This window comes from Rhododendron vialii, chromosome 7a, assembly GCF_030253575.1.
Source record: "Rhododendron vialii isolate Sample 1 chromosome 7a, ASM3025357v1".
Classification (NCBI taxonomy): Eukaryota; Viridiplantae; Streptophyta; class Magnoliopsida; order Ericales; family Ericaceae; genus Rhododendron; species Rhododendron vialii.
The window spans coordinates 8,262,090-8,288,514 of NC_080563.1; the positions used below are offsets into that span (position 1 = coordinate 8,262,090).

A 26,425-nucleotide genomic window follows, 5' to 3' on the forward strand; every position below is an offset into this window, starting at 1 on the left:
TAATGGTGCTCATTTTTCAAACTAGGAAGCATGATTACTCGATTCTACCAAAAATGCCAAGAAATATTTGAATGGCGATAATCCAAACACAGCCGTACTATAAGTGATGCATATAAGTAGAACATATTCCAATCATAAAACTGGATCAATGCTAGGCCACCTCTCTACATCCAAGCCGTCGCCTCAAGTAACATTGCAAGGCCCCAAGCATAATTCTTCTGACTAGGCAAAAATAACTGTTCTTTATACCCCACACTGGGTTCTTAATATCTCAAAAAAATCCCAATGCAGAACGCAAAACTCAAGTAACTTCTTTTCTCTACGTTGCTCATTCATACTGTTATCCATAAGGATGATTAACAGTAGATCTTAGCCAAAAACAAGGCACAAGAACAGAATAATTTATCACCTTGAACAAAAATCGATAGATAAACCAATAAAAGGTTTTGACATTTGGTTAATTGTAAACAAAACAAACCACATTCATGATCAAATTGTACAACAGAGGGAAACAAACTAATTCATAGCAGCTAATTCTGCAGCCAAGACAGGTGTATCAGGCTCCTGCTCCATTACTCAACTGAAGTGTCATTTTGATGTTCATAGCAGCTAATTCTGCAGCCAAGTATCTAAACACATATGGCATTGCAACCGTCTCCATTCCCTTACTTGACTGGCAGGCTGTACAAATAACCTTTTTGGGGGCCCTACCAGGTGGGAGCCCACCGATCTCCCTCACAGCTCGCTTTTGCGGTTGGATGATTGATGTCGTGAGGATGCTTCCACACAGGGAACAGACATCGGCGATGTGGTGATCAGAACAAGTGTGGAGTCTGTCGTGCAATAAATAAGCAGCACCATGAGCAAGGAGGGAATCTCTTTCCATTTCTCCAAAACGAATACCCCCTCCACGCTTCCTTCCTTTAATGGGTTGCCTAGTAACCTGGTCAATTGTTCCAGTGGACCGAACCTGTTGACCAAAAAGAGGATCAGTTTTTAATCATAAAGCTCTTTTTTTGGGTCATTTACAACAAAGACCAACATATGCAAAATGAAAAAAGAAAAAAAAAAGATTATTGGTGTAGGATATTTGGGGAAGGGGTGTGACCAATTAGAAATTCATGCAAAGTTACAATTTAGATGTATAGAAAAAAACACCACCACCATCAAAGCTGAAAGGACAAATTCAACTCAATGGATGTACACATGCGGTAAGGCTACAGGCAATATCGATTTTTGTAGATGAAGTCGGTCCCTACATGCAGGGAGGAAGATAGCATCCAACTGATTTCCCTTGTTATTGCTATCATTATTTACAAGCACTCTCACCCCAAATCTATGCTACAAGAACAAATTTCTGTACATGCAAAAAAGAGAATCTATCAGCTACACACAAAGTAATAATCAACTACATGCCAAATTTCTGGCTTCCATTTAAATTTACTTATTATGGTCGTCAATTCATACCATGAAGATTATATGGCAGAGCCAGCAAAAGTTGTAATATTGGGAAGACAAAATAATTATAACTCAAAATACTGAAGGGCAAAATAATCAAGATGTGAAACGTAGAAAAAGCACAACACCTGATATTTATCTGAAACCATATGTCGAAGTCTCTGATAATAAACAGGTCCAATAAAAATCTCGCAAGTTAATTCTGTCCCGTAAACCCCACTGTACAGTACCTCCAAACCATGGTAATTGAAACCATAAGAAGCTAACATGGACCCGAGTTCATCAACAAGCGAATCGGGTTTAGATTCTGACTCTTCGCCAGCCTTCTTTACCAAGCTAGAATACGTTGCATTCAGCACTTCAGATTCTGACTCTTTGGTCGCCTTTTTTGATGTGCTATAAAATGGTGTTGCATTCACAAATTGCCCATCTAAGGAACCTCCCTAAGACAAGATTAAAGTCAGCACTAAGAAATTCCGGTATCTATGCATTGATAATAGAACGGGCATGCTAAGGAATTGAGATAGAAACTTAGAAAATATGGCCATATGAGGACATGATTGGTGCAGTACTAAGCATGTGTGAGCGGCATCTGCCGGTTATTTCAATTTTAAATTTGCAAAGTTTGCCACAAACCAACACATGTACTAAGCATTATGAAGCACAGATATGGATACGGGATAAAGATACGACACGATACGGATACAGAGATACGGCTAAACCCAAAAAAATTAAAAAAATAGGATACGGATATGTCAGGGATACAACTGTTTATATTATATATTTTATAATGATTAGACTCCTACTAGGCGTAAAACCCTAATTATACATTTTTGTGACTTGTACATATTATATCTGTGATTTTCTGTACCTTCATCTCCAATATGTACAAACAATAAAACCACTGAACCACTAAGTAACACACACAGAGAGAGAGAGAGAGAGGTACCTTTGGCTGCTAAATGAACCAAGCTACTTGAGTCTGAGCTCGTGTTCGTTTGTAAAAAGGTTGTTCAAGATTGGAGAGAGAGAGAGAGAGGTACCTTGGGCTGCTAAATGAACCGCGCTACTCGAGTCTGAGCTCATGTTTGTTCGTTAAAAGGTTGTTCAAGATTGGTTTGTGTTAGATAAACAAACCAAGCCTAAACATTTTTCTGCAGATCGTTAAGATTTCAAGCCAAGCTTGAACAAGCTACGTTCGGCTTACTATGTATAAAAAATTCAAGCTACTTGAGATCGGCTCATGTTTGGCTTGATTGAAGCTCGTTTGAGATTGGCTCGTCTCATAAACAAGCTAAGCTCAAACATATTCTTGAAGCTCGTTAAGTTATCAAACCAAGCTTGATCAACTACCTCCTTGGCTCGTTTGGCTTGTTTATCACCCTTGCTAGTGAATTGATCTCGGAAACAAAGAATTGGAGAATCGATCTAGGGTTTGTACTGTCGACTTGTTTAGGCATTCTATTATTACCCCTTTCCCCTCAAAGTTTCTAATTGATCTTTAAAAAATTTCATTTTAACCCCCGGCATATCCTGAAACATATCCCATTGTATTCCTCCGTATCCCTCGTGTATCCAAAATTAAAATGATTCAATTTTAATACAGGATACTTATTTGCCATATCTAATACGTATCGGGCGCGTATTGGTCTCCCAAAAGTATCCAATATGTGTACACGACTACTTTCGGCATATCCGTGCTTCATAGTCTAAGCATGACTCAACTATCAAATGATTATGCATGAATTAACAAAAAAATCAGGAAAAATACACAACTGATGTCCTAAGCACAAATTTCAAGTTAGTTCAACTCACGGACACCTAGAACAGAGATATTCATCAAAGCATTCAACGACAGTTGTATTAGAATACAATTACACTCATGGGATCTAACACATCACGTAAGGGTGGAACAGTTTTATTTATACTCCACGTTTCTGACCAATTAATGAAACTTATTGGGGTTACCTTAGCAGCAATAGATTCCAAAAGCATTGCTATTGTCATTCTTGAAGGAAATGCATGAGGATTGATAATAAGGTCTGGCCGCATTCCTGTATGTCCTGAAAATGGCATATCAGTATCTGACCACAATTGTGAGCAAACACCTTTTTGTCCATGCCTACTGCTAAATTTATCACCAATTATCGGGTTTCTGGAACGTCGGAAACGTATGTTGACCTGATCAAGAAAACAAACAAAAAAGAGGGAAAAAAAAGAACCGTGTTAATGCATAAACTATCAAACATATGAACCAAACAACTTGCCAAGGAAAAAAGAACATATAGTCCAAATTAAGGGAAAGTTCCGAGTAAGATATCACAGCATAATGCCATCGCATCACGCAGCGGCATTGAGAATGGTAATGGAACTACAGAAACAGCCAACTTACTTTCAGGTATGGCATGATAACAAACTTTTTTCATTCGAGTCAATGGATGTCCTGCAGCAAACTGTTACTACTTACTACTTTATATGAAAGGATGCTGACCAAAGCATCTCACAGGATGCACGTTCATGTGTTTTTTCCTATGATGCTAGGAGATATCTGGCATTTTGCTACTGCTAAATGAAACATTGAGGATGAAGATGCAAGTACAGGAGCTTTTTGTTTTTGTTCAGATATAAAGTGGGAACATGTCGAGGCTAAGGGAACATGCAGTACCTTTGCATACAAGATAGGCTCTGAAACTGAGTTTTTTCATAGTAAGATAGCATGGGGATAAAAGATGGAGGATAAATCTTAACCCAATAGATGAAGGATGGCAGCATGTCCAGTGGTATGAAAATGTAATGCCATTGGGGGTGGTATTACATATCCACCATTTTGAGGGTTAAAATCTCCAATGACATTACAAATCTAGAGCTAAGAGCGCAAGCAAACACCAGATATAAAAAGGTGGGGGAACATGAATGCGTTCATGTCCCCCATGTCCTCCCAAACCTCAACATCCCTCCCTAAAACATAGCTCAGAAGGCTAAGATGAAGGTCAACACTGGTGGTAGCTCCTCTTTGTACAATGTGATGATTGTGGAGACGGGAATAAAAGATCATATAACGGGGGAGAGACCACCATTATTTGCCAAAAGGATGAGTGCTCACCTCCTCCTATTTTCAGCATTAGAAGAGTTTTGCTTTTCTTTATTTTGTTTTTGAACTTTTGGGTGATAATTGTATATTGCTATTGATATTATCAGAAAACATCTTAGGCCCCTGTTTGTTGGCACCCTTCAAAATATCTTGAATCCTCAAGATAGAGAAAGTGAGAGTGCAATACACACGTGCGCCCTTACACACACACACTCACATACATACAAGGGAAAAAGAAGTGGAATCGAAAGGGTAGAGTAGAAATATACACGTACCAATACTAGAGAAAAAAGAGAAAGTAGGGAAAGTGACAATGAGCAAGAGTTAAGAGAAGGAATATTGAAACAAGGAATATGAGTATAAAGAATGGAGTCAGTTTGAAACACTATTTCAATAAAACTACAAAGCATCCTTATGGAGAACTTGATAGCATGTATTGATAAGCAAGATCATTGTTTACAGTAAAAGTTTAAAAAGTAGAAACCCAAGAAACTATTGACCATCAGACTGCTGCTGGTTTGTATAGAGAATACTTGCATAACCGCTTCCCACTCTATTCATAGAAAGTAAGAGTCCATGTAGGCAACATGAAAGGAAACATTGATGCAAATCTTAACATCAAAGGGAGCCATAAAAGCAAGAAAAAAAATCTAATGCACAGATGTTTCAGGGCATAACAGCTAAAGGAAGAAAACATGGTGGGTAACAACAACAATACTCCTTGAACAAATGATGATTGTAATCCTGCAACCCCAACGACATCAAAAAAAACCACAACACACCACAACGCTCATACCTTCTGCAGCTGTTTCCTTTTTTTCACATCAACAGCAACATAATCAACAATAACAGGTTCCGAACCCTTTAATTTGGTAAGTTTTGTTGCATTGGTTATCTCATCATAGACACTACAATATGGATCACCCGGATTTAATGTCTGAAAAGTAAGAGTAGAGTTGGTAAATATAGGGAAAAAATCACCACAAAAATTAATCAATTTATAGGCCTAACCTGCCCAACGTATGGAAGTCCATCTGAATCAATCAAAGAAGAGACTGATTTATCAAGATTGCTTCTTCTAAACATTCTGTGCGAACGAGATGATTTGCTACCTTGTTCTGCCAAGTCAATAGTTTCCGTCTGCGAGATTGCAATTCATATGAGTGAAGAGGTATTAACACTGCAAATCATATCATAAATTTCCATGGATGTTCCTATGAAAAGAGAAAATGTGCTTGAGCTCATTGTTGGTCATACTTGGAAATTGGAGATTTTATGCCATTGCTGGGTGATACAACTTCCTCGAGTCAAGAGGTTCATTGCAACACTGACACCTAATAAGGTCGTGGAGAGTAACTTGAGAAAGAGGGAAAAAAATTACATAAAAGCCCAAGGTTTGACCCTTGTAAAAAATCCAAGTTTTCATTTGTTCAACTTAAAACCCAAACCTTAATGTGGTATTGATCTCCAGTTCTCCACCGTCCCTCCATCTCCAATGGTTTCTCAAACAGACTTAAAAAATACCATACAGATGACACTCTCACTCGCTCTTTGAACCTATTGTCAATCCAACTTCTCCACCATAAACATTCCAAATCACAATTACTTTATTATCAGTAGAACCATCCATCACAATCCTATCATGGACTGGACTGGATTGGAGCATATTCGATAACATCCTCCATCCCTTTCTCCATGCTCAAAAAAGAAAACAAAATCTCAAACCCACCGCCACCACTTCTCTCTTCCCACATCGCAACCCTCTCCCTCTCCTCCACCACTGTCACTAACACCTCCACTCTCCCAGCCACTGCGACCCCGCCCTTTCTCAACCACCACCCACAACCCTTCCCCTTTTTCCCCGGTGGACCCAATGTTACCTCTTCCTCGTCCAACCCCCTCAATACTTTGCGAGATTTTGGGAAACGCAATGTTTGCTTTGTAAACATATGTAGAAATACACAGTATGATGGCAATTCTTCCAAGTCAAGGACTGGCATCCTTGAGCCTCTGTCCATGCCCGATATCTCCTCCTATCCCATTGCTCATCATATTTGCCCTCAACTGATAATTTTAAATCAGCCTTACTTGGATCTTTTCACCTACAGCAAAAGTTCATAGTTCCTTGGACCAAAACAAAAACTCTAACCTATTTTTTTTATACACACAGACGTATAAAGATAAACATGTATCAATGGTGGTGGAATGAGAAGAGAGATTAAGGATATACAACAAGAGGTGGCTGTTGATGTTCTGGCCGTAGTGGGGTAGGAATATGCAGGTGGAATGGTCGCAGTGATTGAAATTGGGAAGTGATGATGGTGATGGCGCCAAAAGAGGGGTGTTGAGTTGGGACATGGAAGTTGTTGGTTGAGAAGAAGATAGAGAAATAAGTAGATGACCAGATTCACGAAACAAATTCAAACCAAACGCTGCAGCATAGCATGGAAAGGACAGGAGCACAAAATGACAAAAAAAAGAACGGGGAAGAAAGAATGCAATAAAAACAAAAAATACATAATACTTGAAAGTATACCTAAACAACTTAACTAAAAGCTTATCTACTTTTTTGGTCCCCACAAAATATGCTCGGTTTCAATTTCATCCTCACAAAATTTTGTTTCAATTTTACCCTTATATTATCTAATGTATTTCAATGTTACCCTTCCATCAAAAATTTGGATGGTAAATGGCCAAGTGGCAAACGGCTTGGTGATCTGGCAAAATGGGACCAGCTTTCACCCCCCAAAATCCTAAATCCCTCCAAATTTCAAAAATCGTTTCCTTCTCAAAATTCTCAAATCCGAATACCCACATCTTAATTTCTCTCATTTCCTTCTCAATCTTCATGACCACCGTTAAATCACAAACATCCTTTGTATTAGCATGTGGCCACCGACGCCAGCAGCCGGAAATGGGACCCATATGCCAAATTCCTCACTTCATCAGAAAACTCAAAATGCCAGCCACAGCCCAATCATAAGACCCTTCCCTCCCCTCCACAATCCCATACAATTTATCAGTTGAATCCAACGGTTTCACCCTCCTGAAAAATTTTGGTGCCTCAATCACAACCAAGGCTCGATAGCGTTTGTCAATGGCATCGAGGTCATTTCAATGCCAAAAATTTCCCACGGCGAATATTTCATAAGACAATGATACAAGTTTGAGCCAGATCTGATGACTCCCCATATTTATACGATGCAGCTTTTGAGATTACTTCTGAGGAAAACAAAAAAACATGTCCATTGCTTACCCTTCAGATTTAACAGAATACATTGCTCCAGGTGATGTGTATAGAACAGCAAGAACAATCCCCATCCAAAAGTCAATATCAAGTTCAATCTGACATGGGTTTTTCCAGTAGATGGACATTTCACATACATTGGGGATTCAGGATTTAGGGTTTTTACAGGTGTGGAAGAAGTATAAAAGAGGGTCCCACAATCCAAATCACTTTGCTGTTATCCACTTAGGCATTTATCGTCCAAGTTTTGACGGAAGGGTAACATTGAAATCGGTTAGACATTACAAGGGCAAAATTGAAATACAAAATTTTGTGAGGACGAAAATGAAACCGAGTCTATTTTGTAGGGACCAAAAAAGTAGATAAGCCTAACTAAAAATGAGTAATCCATAACACATGCTAGAAGATCAACAAAATATCAGAAACTCCTGACCTTTTTGACCCACAGAATGTCAAGTAACTATTGCATACCTGATAAATCTGCCCATGAAACATCCCCCGATCCACAGATGATTTATTCAGAACCATGGCATCCTCCATATCATAACTGCAAAATGTGAAAGAAACACCTCACACATATGCCATGACATAAAAGTGATGCACAAAATACTAGTTTAAGATGCTTACCCTGAATATGCCAGAACTGCAACGATTGCATTTGTCCCCAGTGGAAATTCATCGATGCTGTACTTTTCATATGTTTTCGTGCGTACAATAGGAGTTTGAGGAGTCTGTGAACCATTACAGCATGAAATATGAAAATATTTGTATCTACGATATTCTTCACACACATACACACACACACACACAGAGTCTTGAAGTCCCTGGCATAAGACCTCTTCACATGAGAGGTGTGATATCTTCTTCAAACATAACATATCAAAAAGAATCTACCTTTCAATATGGCAGGGAAGATTGCAGAGACTTCTCAAATGTAGCTAGAGTCTCTGCATGTGATTCATGTCCATAATACATATCTATTGGACGTGGATTCTAGTACCCAATCGATGGAAGAATATTCTTGTCAAACAAAAAAATTGAATCTAACATACAATCAAACAAGGATTGATTGGCAAAAGAACTGTCCAAGCATAGATGACTATAACTAATAACCAGTCCTCCCCATGGAATAAGAAACCAATAGAAAACCATAACAGTACCTGAAGATGATATATTTTTTGATCAGCTCGGCAATTAATAGTTTGAGATGAGAAAGCCATTGTTTGTTTTGCCATCTACAAATAATTGAACAAGGAAATAAAATACCGATCATGTTATATTTTTCCATGTACAAGCACAAATAGATCAAAGAACTCGTTTAATGAACATTGAAAGAAAACCTGACACTGGTACATGTTACGTGGACTCTGATTATGGTCAGACCAAGGTGTGAGATTAGCAACTACACTGAGTATTCCAGTTGGATGGATTTCTTCATGAGTGGCAGGTAAATTATTCCCCCTTCCTCCATCACCACCATCTTCACACCTTATTTCCATATATACCTACTCACGTAACACAGATAATTCCTTGAACAATTAGCAAATTGTGGTAGTTAATAGAAATCCATGCAAACTAGACTACAAACAAGTTCGACTTTTATTACATAGAGAACAATCACTTTGATATATGGAAAAGTACAAGAAATCTAGTCTCTACCTGTTCAAAGGGGCCAATAAGCTCAATGTCATTTGTTTCCTCAGCAGGAACAGAAATATTTCTAACAGGGCGAATGAATCTAGATGGAGATGTAAATATGAACAAACCAGGATACGCTCCACCCATGCTCAGAGGAACATATCCCACCTCCAAATCAACAGGAATCTGACATATACAATACAAGCATTATGCGCGGAAAAACAAACTCGAAACTAATGCTATCAGGCAAAACATACCCCTGAGGTTGCTGACAGTTTCAGTCTCCGTAAGTGAGAGACAGCCTTGTCAGCTATATCAGACGGAATGGAGCCAACAACACGACCATCTAAGACAACAGAAAGCACTTCAGGAGGACCAGCTTGCATGAGCTTTGGCAATGAAGGAGTCATACCAACTCCAACCAAAACACTGAGGACAGACATTCGCATTTTGAAGAAGTCCCTAGCATTGCCTTGTGAGTCGTAGTATGATGTGATACCTAGCACAATAGAGTGATAAATATAAAAATTTGTTCTACATTCTTGAAATTCACGAAGCAGGAACAATTCTTCTTGTACTTCAATGAATATGCAACTTCTAACATTACATGAGAAAGTGTACCATTATCAGAACTCCAGGGGCAAAGAGGGATTCATCTGATTCTTTGAAAGTTTTATTGTTTTCACCGTAAAATCTATCGAATGGCTTCTAACAGGGATGCAACTATTTCTTATTACCTCCTCCTTTATGATGGGGTTACAGTACGGGACATTCGTTTGAGAAGGGAAATTCGCAATTGGGAGGAGGCGGCTTTGATGGCCTTGCTTGCTACAGTGTATGGTATTCAAGGGATAGGCGAAGGGGAGGATGAGATGCGTTGGAAGATGTCTAAATCAGGATCGTTTCAAGTAAATCTTATTATCAAGCGTTATGTGGAAGGGGTAATTCATCCTGTCCCTAGCAAACAATTTGGTAAACAATGGCATCGTTCAAGCTAAGTTTTTTTGTTTGGTGTGCAGCTCAAGTTAAGATTCTTACTACCGATAATCTGATTTGAAGGCAGAGAATTATTGTTAATTGGTTTTGTATATGCTAAATGGATGTGGAGACGGTTGATCACCTTCTAATTCATTGCACAATGGCATGGGTGTTATCGTGGTTCAGGCTGCAATGGGTCATGCCGAGGAATGTCATGGAACTCTAAATTTCTTGGAGAGGTACTGGTGTGGAAAGAGAAGGCAGCGTGCCTGGGCTATGATTCCTCTATGCTTGATGTGGGTCATTTGGAGAGAGAGAAATTCGAGATCCTTTGAAGGGGTTGAAAAGCCTTTGTTTAGAATCAAAAGTCTAGAGGGTGAATAGTTCGTATAGTTGGGACAAGGGAGAATGTAATCCTTCTGTTGATCAATTCTAAGATTGATTTAAGCTTTTCAATTCACACGGTGGTGTATAGGGATTTTTTGTCTCTGGCCTTTTTGTATACGGGCAGCATCCCTTAACGCCTTCTTTCTAACATTGTTATTTACTTATCCAAAAAAAAAAAAGTTGTAGCCCCAGCGTATCCGACATCACAAAATTACGAAACGTATCACTGGTACTTCTCAGGCATATCCAGCCGTATTGGGCACCTATCTTTATCTGATATGAGTACGGGGACTATTAGGAGTATGCATGCTTCAGAGGTTGTGCTAATCGCATAAACTCAGTTGGAGAGAGAAGCTTTCCAATCAAACAGTCATACAACTCTTAAACGATTTTTTTTTTACTTTTCTGCTACCACTTTTTCCATAGGAAATTGCAGTCAGTGACGGGAAAATATTGCACCTAACAGTTCTCCCTGTATTCGTTAAGGTGCTTTCTCATTTGGTTTTAGCATTACAAGTAACTACAGGCATGAAACAAGTGACCTTCCCATCAAATAGAACCCTTCAGGAACACCTGGCATAACATATATTGATTGGAGAGGATTCCCATTCGGCATAACTGCATACACAACTAAAGCGACATACTCGTAAAAAATCAGCAGGAAAATATTACACAACCGAATAGAAAGGACTTACGACAATTACAAGCCATATGATTCAGCAGCCCACATGGCTCCCCATCAGGAGTGTGAACCGGGCAAAGGAAACCCCAAGATCTGCATAACATTGGAAAACAGGGAAGCAAGAAAAAGAGAAATAAATACTCATGCGAATGAATATATATTGCCAATCAAAGAGGAGAAATACACACTCTGGCAACAACTTCCTCACACTTGTAGTGCGAAGCCCTGCAAATGAAGCCCCTCGATGAACAGCTCGAAAATGTGATATAAAGCGGAGAAAGTTAAGCCTCTCTGCCTGAACTGTCAAGCCAGCTCTCTAAGAAAGATAATCAATCAGTAACTGTCCAGATATATTACAAGTTAGAAGCAACCTATTCGCGAACTGGAGATACCAATCAAACAGAGATCAAGGTTAGAAAATTCCGACTAAATTCCACCATCCAATGTCGAAGGACAAGGGGGACGAGGCTGATTTAAGAGTCCCCTCCCAACAAACAACAGTAGAGTGGTTCGAATAGAGGGAAAAAAAACTTTTGCATTATCTTCGAACAGATGATTTGATAAACACAAACTTCTTTATTCTGAATGCTACTGCCTCACTGGGATCTCCTGAAAAGAAAAGACCATGTACAATGACAACTTCTATACCAAAGGTTTGGGATCATTATGATCGGATAATCTAGGCCTTTTAATTTTTACCCTGAAATATCTATCCTCTTCAGAGGTATTTGCTAAATGGAATAGGAAAAAAGAAGTAAACTCCACATAAATCATTACGTTATGCATCATGTAACAATTCTCAACAGAATAAGAGGATCTTAGGATGGCATTTAGTACTAAGTTAACTACTAAAAAGCAGAATAGAATCACTGCATGCCAATACCTGCTGTAAATCTAAACCTGATTGCGTAACAAGTCTTCCAGTTTTCAACATGTTCTCAACAGCTGAGCTGATCTGTCTTGAAGGATTACTTTTATTCATGACCTTCCTCACCTGATCTACTGCATTCCATAAAGGTAAAAAGGTTGGAAAACAATATGCCATTCAACGAAAACATTTATTTCTGCAAAATAACTTGGTCTCAAATTAGCGGAACACATACATCATCTAGTCCAGGGTGAAACAAATAATTACCACATTTGCAATTCTGGATGCTACTTTACTGAAACCGCATATCATCTAAGCCCAGAGAAATCCACATAGGTCAAATATGAGGTATGATAATACGAGTAAGTCAATAAATTACTCCATAGGGAGCTGCTATCTAGAGCTGTAAGAAAATGGACAATAGAATGACATTCAACCTAGTAACCATTGGAATTGACAGTCTAAAAAGCATTCTAACAAGATTGTAAACTTTCGATGCTAAACCCAGGAGGAAGCTTAGTTGCACGAAGCGAGGGCGGGAGCAGAGGTACCTAGAAGCTCCTAAGGTTGGGAGGATTTATTTTTAGATGAAGATATGCGTAAATTATATTATAAAATTGAGAAGTGTGATTTGTCCCTTAATGTTTTAGAGGGAGATTTGGCCCAACTCACATCAATAGCTCAAATTCGTATAAATGGCTAGCCCTAAGTCTTTAACCTAATATTTAAGAAATGAGGCCCAGCAAACCCCCCAGTTCTCTATATAATACAGAAGCCCAACAAACGCAAATACATTACCAAATAGAAAAGCCTGAGAAGCCCAACAACATTATTCAACCCTAGATCTATCTTCTACTTCGTTTTCTGAATGCCGCAGCAGCTGCTGCTCCTATCTAAGACCTGCTCCAATGTGATCTACAGCTGCAACTATATTTTCTGATAATGTCCGTTAGTCCTGCTCTGTTAACACTCTTTCTTCTTCTTTGTTCAGATCGCCCCAAACCGTAAGCTCCCATCTCCCTACGGAGCGCGATCCCGTCTCAAGGGCAATGCGCTCCGGTCATGTTTCTAAGTAAGAAACGCGGAATCACATTTCTTGTCGGGGAGCGTCGCCAATTTGGGCGATTCCTGCAACTAAGGGAGGAAGTGACTGAACAATGGACGGCCAATCAATTACAAATCCTTGATGCAACCCCTTCTGTTTCAGCTGATTAGTTACTTAATTATGATTAAAGTGCACCAAAATTGAAGGAAAAATTCTACGGAACTGTCATAAGACCAGCAATACTTTTCGGGACAGAATGTTGGTCTATTAAGAAACAACAGGTGAGCAAGATGAGTGTAGCGGAAATGCGAATGTTGAGGTGGATGTGTGGTAAGACTAGACGAGACAAGATTAGAAATGAAACGGTTCATGAGAGGATAGGTGTAGCACCTATAGAGGAGAAGTTGAGGGAAAATTGGCTAAGGTGGTTTGGGCATGTCTACCGTAGACCAGGAGATGCAGTAGTTAAGAGAGCGGATAGGATAGCTTTGGGTAGCAATGTTACGGGGATGGGTAGACCTAAATTGACATTAGATGCTGTTGTGCGCAAAGATATGAGTATAATGGGTTTGTGTGAACAAGTGACCCTTGATAGAGCTCAATGGAGGAAAATGATACATGTAGCCGACCCCAAGTGATTGGGACATAAGGCTCGGTTTTGGTTTGGTTTGCACCAAAATGAAAAGTTGTCGTGGTACACAAACTATAGTTGTCAGTGTCTTGCTGCTTATAAGCATGCTTTAGATTCAAATACAATTCTCCCCCCTCTTTTTCCCTTTGTGTGAGTGTTTGGGAGGGTGGTTGTGTCGTGGTTTTCTTCTTTTAGAGCATGTGCCTCCTTGTCAGAAACAACTTTGATTTCTTCTTAAATGGAGAACACAGATTCATGTAGCCAACCCAATTGATTGGGATTTAAGGCTTTTGTTTCATTCCATAAGGGTCACTCCGTTCAATCTTTCAAGGAGAAAAACGTTTCAATCCAATGCCGTCAAAATCTCCTGACACCATTTCATGTTTCCAAAAGGGCTCCAAAATCTAAAGAAAGAGGATCGGAACGAAACTCTTCTAACAATTGCAGCCGCTGGTTCCATGATGTAACCTAATTGACTTTGCTGAACTTAACAAGCTCTAGTCAACTCTGTCCACTAGTTTCAAAAAAGAAAGGAAATCTGCAAGACTGCAACAAAATTGGTGGTTCTATTAATGGCTTACAGAACATTGAAAACTTAGCAATAATAATCCCCAGTCTGCACAGGCATGTTTATGTTCCACAGGACAGACTATCAATCCCATTTCCCAAATATCATAGCGCTATTTGACAGCAGCGCAGTGCCTATTCTGGCCTAAAGTTACACTTTATATTCAAGCAGTACCATGAAAAAAACTGTAAACAACCTTCAAGTTACAACAAGCAAAAACTGGACCATCCAACTGTATAAAACAGAGAACCTAGGAGATTCCTATTCCAGACAAAACCATATGAAGCATAATAAACGGATAATCGAATATTGGAATTATTTACGTTGGCGCAGAACGAAAATGACAGTTGATATAGCTTTATAAAAAAAGAGGTGCATAACATACAGCTGCCGAAATCAAAACTTTTGTTCTCGCTATTAATTTCCTCTAGAAGAAGTTCTCTCGCCTTCAGCAGCCATTCTTGTAGTTTTTCCTACAAGAACAGAATACAATCCAAAATTTGTACATCACGCAACTAAACATAAACACGGACTCAAAAGGAAGAATATAACACCTGTGAATATAACAAGTGAAAAACCAACATCTACTACAATGATAGTACTCTGGAAAAAATAAAGTCGAAGGCATAGCAGCTGGTTTGTTGAAGTATATTGACAATTTAAATGAAGTCTCATGTTAATGTTCTTTGTTCTTTTTATCAGCACCAAATAATTTTGTATTTGAGAACATGCTAGGGGATGCAAATCCTTATGAATCAGAGAGAAAGGGGGAAAACAATAATATAAAAAGACACCACAACCTGCCCACCGAAAACAACCATTGTGCAACTTCCAAAAAAAAAAAAACCGCCGTGGAGCCTGTTAGAGCTTGTCCCACATTAGTTAATTATAACCTCCAAAAAAAAATATACAAGCTGGGGCAGCCTCCACTCATTTGGAGTGGGATGCTTTAACATGGTATCAGAGCCAGGCTTTTGGACAAGACCCTCTTGACTAATTGCCTCACTGTTCGAGCCTTAAGCGCACCTTGTTTCGTTGTGATCCCTATGTTATGGATCAGTAGTTTACTTCTCCGCGTACGGGTCAGGGGTCACACGTGCCGGGAGTGTTAGAGCTTGTCCCACATTTGTTAATTATAACCTCCAAAACTAGCATACAAGCCTCAGCAGCCTCAACTCATTGCCAATTGGTTGAGTTGGATACTCTAAAAGAGTCGGTGAATCCCAGCATCTTAGTTGAAAATAAAATATATATATATATATATATATATATATATATATATATATATATATATATATATATTCGCACAAAATGACGAAGAACACCACAAAAAAGGCCCCACACCCAATGACAAATGTCTAGGCACCCTGCAAAATAAGGTCATGTTGGGTGAATGTAATAGCTACATCTAAGCAACACTAAATGCAAAACACACATTAATGACATTGATTGAGGAGCGGATTAAAAAGGCATTGACATTGTTGCACCGTTGTCTCCCACCTATCCTTGTTTTATGGATCGTACAATTCTGGATATCATAGCAAGCGTACTACTCTCACTACTTACATTCTCGGCAAGGAGATATTTGTATCCTCAAGCTCCTACGACAAATACAATGCATAGGCTCAGCATTCAATTGGGGTATCATTGTCCTGATTTAGTTTGCAAAAACCAATATTCCACTTTACCACCACTGAAAAGTAGAGATTTGTCACTTAGCTGTCTTTGCATAACTTTCTACTAAAATACGCCCAAGAATGCACAAGTACGAACATCTGGACCATCACTTAATAGCTGAATAGATATAATCGGGGCAATATCCTAGTCCATCCAATTTCTTCCATTACTCTATGTTTATCTCCTTACTTCCTTTACTACTGCATGACTTTGTGTAATCCCTCTTCAGATCTTCTATTCCCTATAGTTTTATTACTACATATAAATGACTAATGATTGCATGCGTCTGTGTGTACCACGCATATTAACTCATAAGTCAACATTACATAACATCTAGTATGATAGATTTTCGGCAATATATCAGTATCACTCTAATTGTACAGTGTAAAAGAAACCTAGCTACATGGTACAAGATCTGGATAAAAGAAACCAGATCAAACAAATTGGCATACTACATAAAAACGAGATTAATTCAACTCATTTCAAAAGAAAACAGATCAAACAAATTGGCAAAAAAAAAAATAATGAAGTTCAAGCCTACCTTGAGGTATATGGTAATTAAATGACCAGGCAGTAACACTTCCTGATTTTGCAAGGAATCTGGGTTGTCTGGTGCAGAAGTGTGATCTATAAGAGAGAAAAGCTTCTGCAACATAAAGCTAAATAAAAAGATTGTTAATTAGCTAATGAAGTAGAAATTGCCAACCAAAAAAGAATAGAAGAGAAACAAAATCCATGTACGTAAAAAACTGTAGGAACAACGAAAACGAATGAGCCAAATTACAAAACATCTTTAAGTTGAGAAAGTAACTAACATGAGCAGATTGAATTTGTCCTGGTTATTGTCAAGGTGGACAAATATGTAATCTTTTAGAACAGCATCCGCAACCTAAATAGAGGAGAAAAGAAAACCATCAGGCATAAACTGTCCAAATTCCAATATAAGCGCTCCAATGTGAAGGTCCATAGTTCCATTAAACTTCGTCTTCTTTCACTATTTTTAGCAGAAACCAAATAAAAAGAAATAATAGCAATGCTGAACTCACAAAAGAGAAACTTTTGTTTTCCAGTCCAACCATCACAGGTTGGAAGTGCTCTCCTGAAAAAGAAGGAAGTCCAAAGTCCATAATGTGGCAATCAAGTGAATACTGAGGAAAGTGATCAACAATGAACAGTAAAATTTTATACCGAGATGCTGCAGACACTGGCTGCGAGTAAAAAGAGATAAGTCCCGCACTTCATCAAGAATGATTTTTACCCTTTCACCCACGAGTGGAGTGCCTACACACCCCTTTTCCCCCTTATATTTTTCATTGTAGCAACACGTCAAACTAACATAGAGTTCATGATCAGTAGTGTCAGTAAGCGCCTGCCAAAGAAAGTTAAGAAACTTTAGTAATGACAATGCCTATAAACCTTGTATTCGAGTCATTCGGTAGTTACGGGATAGAGAGAAAGATAGATAGTCACTTTGCACTTAATATTTCAAAAAGGTACTTACAGAACAGGAAAACAAAACCACAAACCGTTGTTAAATTTTGCCAATTGATTTTAAGCAATTCTATGCTAATAAGGAAGTACGTTTCAAAAACCTAGCGACTTTTGTCAGGAATATTTCTCGAAGATTGTGAACTGACATGATCACATGACACCCAAGGTAGTTAAGTAGTTCTAGAGGCCTGGTAAAACAAATCAGAAGTCCAATAGAACCAATGAAAAGCAAATCAAAATCACTTGTAAGAACTCAAAGTATGTAAGATAGATTTATACAGACTAATATGCAAATCTGTTCAACATGCAAGAAGTTATTTGCCAACCCATGATTCGAGCAACTAACCAGAAACAACATGCCAGCCAGAGTGAAGACTAGAATACAGACTTACAAATACATAAACAAACAAGAAAAGCACAGAGTACGACATTACATTAACATATGTACAAGAATACCCTGAAATTCTGATATTTATAGTACATAAAACATCAATTTGACCAAGAAATTCTATCCATGGTCACTCTGAACCAATTACCTCTCCCATGCATATAATGTAATCTAGACATAAGTTTATTCATGAGGATTTCTAAAAAAAAACACTTTCCAGTTTAACATGAAAATAACCTGAAACAACAACAGGAGTAATGTTAGCCATGAAAGAAAAAATGGAGGGCACAAATAACTAGATACAAATAAACACCCTGCATGAAGGCTTTGTTAACAGCAAACAGCATGATAACATCAAAATGAGCTAACACGAGTCGCAATACCTTAAGAACAACGCCCACCGGAAGCAAATATTCCCTCCCTTGTATCCTACAGATGTGAAGGAAGCAAGTAGATTTTAGGTGTAATTGAACACACCGGCAAAAACTTCTATTCCATTAAGCCACAGGTAGTTTGGCTCACCAGAATCCAAGTCTTGCACTTCCATTGTTCAGATAATACAACTTAACTGACACTGCAGATTGGTCTTCTCTGACACATCTGGAGATATGAATTACAGTCACAACAAAAGCAACAGATAATATATGTGCATGTCACCACGTGAGAAGTTCAAAACAGAATCAGAGATACGTTGGAACAGTTAAGGGTTTACGAACTGCATCTCCAGAAACTTATACTATTTCGGGAGAAACAAATGATGGAAATTTTGGAATACGGTTGTTTCTGAGCCATTTTCAGCAGTCAGAATATAGGATAGGTCCATATAACAAAATGGTTACCATAAATAGAAATGATAAAACAGGAAAATTAGTAGGCATCGCATCCCGCTTCGGAAACTAGAGATTATGGGAGACCAGTTAAAATGTTCCCGTATCATGGCTGAAACACAATTCAGAAAAAAAAAAAAAAAAAAACTCACGCCAAGGATAGATAACCAACTCCAATGAGCGAGAATTGCAAACTAGGCCTGGTAAAATTTGCAAGTAAAGAAACTTATGAAATAAAACAATTTGGAAAAGAAACCAATGGCACACAGAGAGAGTACAATATAACATTAGATGGTCCCACAACAAGGTGGGAGTTATTGCTCTTCCATTTTGCAGTAATACTTTGTGTATAGCAGACTAGCAGTTATTACAAAAAGGGGTTTCACCCTCAAGGACCAACACGAAAACAAGAAACCTGGACTGTTTGCAAATAGAGGGGATGAAAAAGAAATGAACTCAAAAATGGAGAAGAAAATGCCCAAAGCCAGTTCACGCACTACCATTGCTCAGCTGCAAGAGCATAGGAATTCCACGGCCAAGATTTAAACAATCACATCATCTAACCTCTATTTCAGAAATTTATCAACATCTAGCTTGTACAGTAACCCAAAAGACCTATGACTTGCCAATAAGAGCATTCCAAGATCCATGTTGCCATCACTCCACGTCCGCATTCTCCACATTCCCGAAACAAAGCCCAACTTGAATGGCAAACCCATTCCGCACTGGCCTACAACATATCATTGCCCCATGCCCATTATACCACAAGGACCGGGGCCTCCAAAAGTGCAACAATCAAAGTGAAGATTTATTCCTCCCACCGATTGTACCTTCCACTTACAATAAGCTTCCTTGCATTCTACTGTAGAATCTAATGGGCATCCACAGTAACAAAGTAAGGCAAAAGGCTCTCCCACAACCTCCGAAAGAAACTAAAACCCAAACAAAATCCAAGTTGAGCATAATTCTTGACTCCTGCCTAATTTATTTGACTTCAAAATTTCTACCATATCTTGAGTTTTCAATAGCACATACAATTGGGACAAGCACAGTCCTACGAATTACCTCCACTTGTATGTAAAGAATCAATCTCTCAGCTCAGCTCAATCAAGAAATGACCAAAAAGACACTGCCACAAGGCATAATTGAAAAACATGCAATGATAAAAGCTGGTTAAACATCTGATTGCACAACATACCACCGTTGGAGCTGTGGTCATTACTCTCCAACCTGAAGCATATGTTTGCACTCCCTTATCACGCAGAATTAAACAAGAAAAACGCCTAGTATTCTACCACATTGATATACATTGGATAGTTTCTAGAGACATTCAGTGGTAACTAAATGCTGGGAAAAACCACATGACAACCCATAGCTGCCCACTATCTATTTATTAAGCAGAAGAAGATCACCACACATCCCGCACAGTCGTACAGACATCATAAATATTAAGCAATTGTTATCATGAGGCAATCTAATCTTCAAAGGTGTTCCAAGAGCCATAACTCATCCAAGAAGCAACCACCTTAAAGGGTGTCCCAGCGCCCCAGATACTCTTTTAGAAACACATCCATGGTGAAGACCTACCAAACATCCACACCATTGCACAGACCACAAATTATGGATCATTTATACAGTGGCGAACTAAACACTCAGTCATAAAGTCTTGCAAAACCATAGTTGATGCAAGAAGCAGCCACCGTAGAGGATGTTGAAGTGCCCCCAATACTTCTAGAAAGTAATCATTTCTGCAACTAACACCTAGCAATGAGATCTCACCTCAAGCTTCCATTTTACGTTTCGATAGATCTGGCGTTGTCCCCAAATTGTCCCCACAAATGTGCATAAGCGATTGCCACAAAAAATTGAAACAACTTAGCCTTCAAACTTTAAAAGAGCTGCAAAACACAAAAGCAAATTTCGCATGCACTTTTTCTCTAAGCTTCTTTCCCTTCAAAGACAATTATCTCATCATCATGTAAAAGGTCAATTGCCTTCACAATGTATCGCACCTTCCCTCCCCCAATTCATGGAAGCTAGTCCTCCTGACGCTCTACCCTGCTTTCTTAAGACGACCTACTGCTGAAAGCATCCACAGGATCATAGCCAAAAGGATCGGCAAACACAAAGGGCTCCAACCATCTCGGACATTTTCATTCTCCTCGTGTAATTAAATGTTGTTGAATGAGAATTAAGGGAATATTATACAAAGGAGGAAGCTGATATTAAATCAGCTAACATTATGGGAGAGGTGGGAGGTGGTAAGAGGAAATCAATGACTGATAACGAAAAAGCAGTTTATGCGACACTGGTAATATCTTGCTTTACTGGTTGTGTGGGATGTTTCGAGGTTGTCATTTAGGCGTTGGTTGATGACTAATCAGGTCTCTTTTTTTCATCTCTCTCTTTCTTCTTCTAATACAATCACTTTTTAGTGGTAATTGAACATCTGATAATAACTAATAAATGAAACATTTCATCATCAAAACATCCACTAGCTGATAGATTTATAAAAATAGATCAGTAGCGCATATATGCTACAGCACAAAATGACAAATCACTATAGTCAAGTAATAAGCAAAAGAAGCCCCCAATAGATTTCATGGTTTTTCTTCAAGGGCAGTAGGAAGAGGAAGAAGAATAAGAAGAAGTAGGCAGGGAAACTAAGATAATAGCCAAGAAGAAACTGCATGTGTGATATAGAGAGAGAAACCTTATGACAACAGCTTTATCACTGTATCCTTCCCGTCGATCACGGAAAGAATTTCGAACCATACTCGTTGGCTGCAATAAAACAGAATAGTTGAGCAATAAACCATCAAAAAAATTAAACCAAAAGGCAAAAGGGAAAGACTCAAGTTATGCTACACAAACATGGACATTTAGCACAGAATCTTGGTTGACGCTACTACTTTCCCAATTCCTACCATCACTCCTTGAACTCTAAAACAAGTCAGACCAGCTAAACTTTTGTTGTTTTTCCCTAGCACCTCCTTTTAAATGCATATCAACAAAATTAACAGTAATTGATCAACAAAGCTAGGCATTTGATTAGTTTGAAAGGTTTGTCACCCGTCACTTTAAAAGCCTTTGCAAGCCAACCATGCTGCCATTTGTCTCGTCTTCTTCAACATTAATTGATCACCAGTATTGTTGATTGCCGAAGTTAACGTTACACAAGGAATCACACAACTACAAGGATTCTGTCCGGTTTCCAGACTTATCACTATGAGACAGCAATGGATACTTATCAGGAAGGATCAACTAATGAAGGGAATGGTGAGTAACTTTCAGATTTGGTTCCAACCAATTTAAAAGAACAGCTTTGGAGGAGGGAGGGAGTTGGAGAGGAAACCCAAGGGCGTGGAACAGAGACATCACATGTAAAGGCAAAATCGAGTTGTATCACGTTTCCATTTTGAACTAGTCTACAGGGACATCTTATTTTTCCCTTTCTTCCAATGAGCTCTCCTAGAATCCTTCAGACGTAGAAACCTCATATTGAAGAGTCAGCAAATAGCTATTTCTACTTTTGGTCGACGAAACTAGAAACAAAAATGATAGAATCCAAAAACTGAGCTCATGCCAAATGACTCTACTGCAGCTAGAGTACAGTAGTACACTAAGTACAGTCTGTTATTTTTTTCTCCGTTTAAGTTGGATTTGTATGGTACACGGGCGCATCTCATTAGTTCCTTTTCTACAAAATTACTATACATATCAACATATGAATAGCTGCTTTCGTCAAAGAGCAAAATGTTAAATCACAATAGCTATATTTGTATAGAACACGCGGCGGCACCTCATCAGTTCCTGTTCTACAACATCAGTGTTTCTGTCACGCACAAAAACACAAAGCTAAACTACATAAAGTAAATGTGCTATTCCCATCAAGTCACTGTCCATCAAATGAACCCTATCTAAAAAAAAGTGAAATTCTAGAGAAAGTAAATTAGAATGGGGGGTCAATAGAGAAGAGTGACATATATAAAAGGAATTAATCAGCCAAAAGGCATGTGTTCAGAGCAAAGAATGTAACACCCAGGCTATGTGAGGGGGACCATTACTTACATAGTTCCGCTTTGGCAGAATTATAAGTCGAATGACTCTTTCAAGCCCATTCAAAATGAAGTACCTACAAAGCATAAAAACCAAATGATTACAGAAAGCAAGAGAGTTATTTAGTCTTTTTTAGGATGTTCTGCTATGCAAAAGAAAAGATAAACCACATCCGGACTGAAAGACAAATCAAACTATGAACATAAAAGAGTATGGAATAAACAAACGCAGACATGCCAGACAATAACTTGGATAAAGAAAATTGTAAATAGGCATATCGCATTCACTATGGCAATCTAAAATCAACATATCAGAAACAACTAAGTACAACTTGACAAACAATAAACTGAAAATCCAGGGAAACGTGGGTTTTTGGCGGTTGCGTGAGAGGGATTTTTACATTTTTATCCTAAACAGTTACTTGTATCATTGTCAAACAAATAGCAAAAACTGATTTTATTGAGGACCAAAGTGGAAAACACTTTTGTACCAGGGCTTCACAATTTTGTTCACACCAAAGGCACCTCTCCCTTTATATATTATAATAGATAATAGATAGTCTATTTGACTTCTATTAGACCCACTCCTAAAGGTGATTTGTAGTTCCTCATTCTTCTTAAAGAAAATGCTCATAATTCAAAAATTAAAAGCCACTGAAAGTCCAACATGTTCTTCCTAGTTTCATTTTGGGAGTCATAACCACAACCACCATGGATTGTCTCGGATCCTTGCTTGATACTTATTCAAAGATTAACAAATTTTTGAGCCTTAAAAAAAAAAAAACATCTGTCCAAATTGCAGATATATTGGAATACTAATATTGATGCAATAAGAACACAATATATAGCACAGTAATTAAGAAAGAGTTCTTATGATAAGAATGTAAAATAGCTAACCCAAAAAAGAACCAATAGGAATGTAGGATTAACTTACCCACCCATTTCTGATGACTCTTCTTTGCAAGAAACTAGCTTTTGTGGATCGGCACCTCTCAAGTGACAACGTTTGGACTACATAGTGGTAAATTCAACACACGATACATTAATCAAGGTCGTGACTGGGAACTTTAGGTGAAAACATTGCTCAATAGTGAAGACATCCAGCAAGGAGATACATTAGCCTTGAAAGACGACAGAGAATCCGATGCTAAGTTAACTGAGCTATTTATTCTTTTCCTAGACAAAAGAGATGCAACCACCTACCATTAACATTATAGGAAATTGACCAAAATTGAACTTTTCCCTAATAATGGGGCCATTGCTGTCATATTGAAAGCAGACATCCGTAATGAAGTTCCCCACATAGGACATTTTAGCTTGCCTGCACTGTTATGATAGACATAATTCAGTCCATAAAGTGCAGTCAAATAGCAATAAACAGAAAAGTGAATCTACATGCGAAGGTAACCACTTACTTCAAAGGGATACAAAGCTTCCTGCATTTTCCCAAGATTGCGTTCCTTCTGCGGTGGGTATATTTCAGGTTTGGAATCTCCAAAGGAGAGTACCATACAAGTCAAGAGAAAACATCATGAAATGGGGCCAGTTCCACTCACACCCATTTTGACACCCGATTTTGTTTTGGGTCCCATTATGATGTTCCGAACCATTGATCTTGTTTAAATTGGTAAAATAGGGGGCCTTGCAAAAAATCAGCTCATTTTGATATCCGTAAGTGCTTGATCCAAACAGTTTTACAAGAACTAGTGTTTGCAAAACTGTTTGGATCAAGCCCTTACCGATATCAAAATGAGCTAAATTTTTGCAGGGCCCTCTATTTTACTCATTTAAACAAGATCAACGGATCAAAAAAAAGGGTTCAGAATAGCACAGTGAGACCCAAAAGGGTGAGGTGTCAAAATGGGTGTGAGTAGAACCGTCCCCAAAATATATATATATATATATATATATATATATAAACATCAAAACTGGTATCCACAGAAACCAGTCTTTTGATCCTTTCTCAGTTGTTTTGGGTAAGACAAAAGCAGAAGCAAGCTAACAAATACCCCACAATAACAGAAATCAAAAAACAAACATAAGGCGGTTCTAAAAAATCAGTCTTTTCAGCTTTTTTGAGCTGTATTTCATGAGGGAACAAAAAACCAGAAGCCACCTATATCGGGCAGCCACACTTTTAGGGGTTCAAGTGAAGCTGGTTTCAAAAATTATACTAAAATTTTATATTTTTTACATACTAATACTGTCTGCACTTATCAGTGCAATATCCGCTCCAAGTCGTCCAGAAAACAGCCAAATAAAATGCATCCCAAGCAGAAATATCCCAAATCATAAATCCAAAGTGAATTTCAAAAAAGTAGATAATATGCATCCCAAGCAGAAATATCCCAAATCATAAAGCCAGAGTGAATTTCAAAAAAGTAGATAATATAGCTCGACGAAACAATGAAACCCGATAAATTTTCAACAACTATTATTGTACCTACAATTTACGGAGTAGGAAGTATTTCGTATGCCAAACAAAAAAACCCTGGAGCCGCCACCTAACACCTCACAAAACCAGAACTCAAAAACAAACAGCTAGATTGTACACAACAGAGTGCCAAACGGAATACTAGTTAATGGGTTAGATAACAAGTGAAAAAAGGATATTTCGAAGCGATTTGTTCGTAAGGGGATCGATGATTTCAACGGGCTTGATGGTCGTGAACATCGTCTCGATTCCGTACTCCAGCATGTGATCGAACGACTCGATGTGGTGCTTGAACAGCTCTCTCAGCGCCTCGAAGTCCGGTGGCGCCGCTCTCCTCGACACCTTTCTGTTCCTTCTGGGGGGGGCGGCGGCGGTGGTTCTTGCCATGGCGGTGGTGGCGGGGGCGGTGGTGGAGGAGGAGGGTTTTTCTGGCACGGGAGAGTTTTTGTTGCGTTTTGCCATTGGAGGGAGCCGGTTTTCGGCGAGGAGGGTTTAGGGTTTTTGTGGGGAGATGGCAATCGCGGTGGTTTAAAAAGCGGTTGTGTGTTGTGGGAGATGGGCGCGTGGCGGTACTGGATCCGGATATGGTGCGGGTTAGCTATGGGGACCGGTTTTGTCACGGGGGGAAATAACGAAGGAAAAAACCCAAGATTCCCCGTTCACGCACGCTAACGAATAAGGAAGGGTGAATAAATTTTTCACACTGATAAATAAGTTGTTAATTAGTGTGAACAAGATCCAATTTTGATTGTTGATTATGAGTGAAATAGTGTGAATAAGTTGTTGATTAATATAAAATCAAGATGCTAAAATATCAAAATTTGTTGATTAGTATAAACAACATGCTAAAAATGCAAAAATTTATTAATTAGTGTGAACAACGTGCAATTTTAACACAAATCACTAGCGTGAACGGGTAATTTTCACAATCTCTTTTTCATAACCACTTTTTCTTTC

At 38.6% G+C, this 26,425-nt stretch overlaps 1 protein-coding gene across 1 annotated transcript; it reads right to left on the minus strand.

Moving 5' to 3' along the window:
• Window positions 1-401: 401 nt before the first annotated feature.
• LOC131334791 (DNA-directed RNA polymerase I subunit 2) lies at window positions 402-26,008 on the minus strand. Its single transcript, XM_058370037.1, has 27 exons — window positions 25,648-26,008; window positions 24,450-24,538; window positions 24,238-24,360; window positions 23,969-24,045; window positions 23,048-23,111; window positions 21,690-21,760; window positions 18,672-18,749; window positions 18,533-18,578; window positions 17,459-17,639; window positions 17,317-17,369; window positions 17,086-17,159; window positions 16,812-16,929; window positions 14,979-15,066; window positions 12,365-12,483; window positions 11,670-11,797; window positions 11,495-11,574; window positions 9,692-9,933; window positions 9,456-9,620; window positions 9,137-9,301; window positions 8,957-9,031; window positions 8,424-8,527; window positions 8,268-8,343; window positions 5,561-5,689; window positions 5,346-5,486; window positions 3,427-3,639; window positions 1,587-1,901; window positions 402-970 (listed from the first exon to the last, which is right to left on the minus strand). The coding sequence occupies exons 1-27, from the start codon at window positions 25,928-25,930 to the stop codon at window positions 557-559; spliced, it is 3,711 nt and encodes a 1,236-aa protein (XP_058226020.1). The 5' UTR covers window positions 25,931-26,008; the 3' UTR covers window positions 402-556.
• Between the last annotated feature and the right edge of the window lie 417 nt (window positions 26,009-26,425).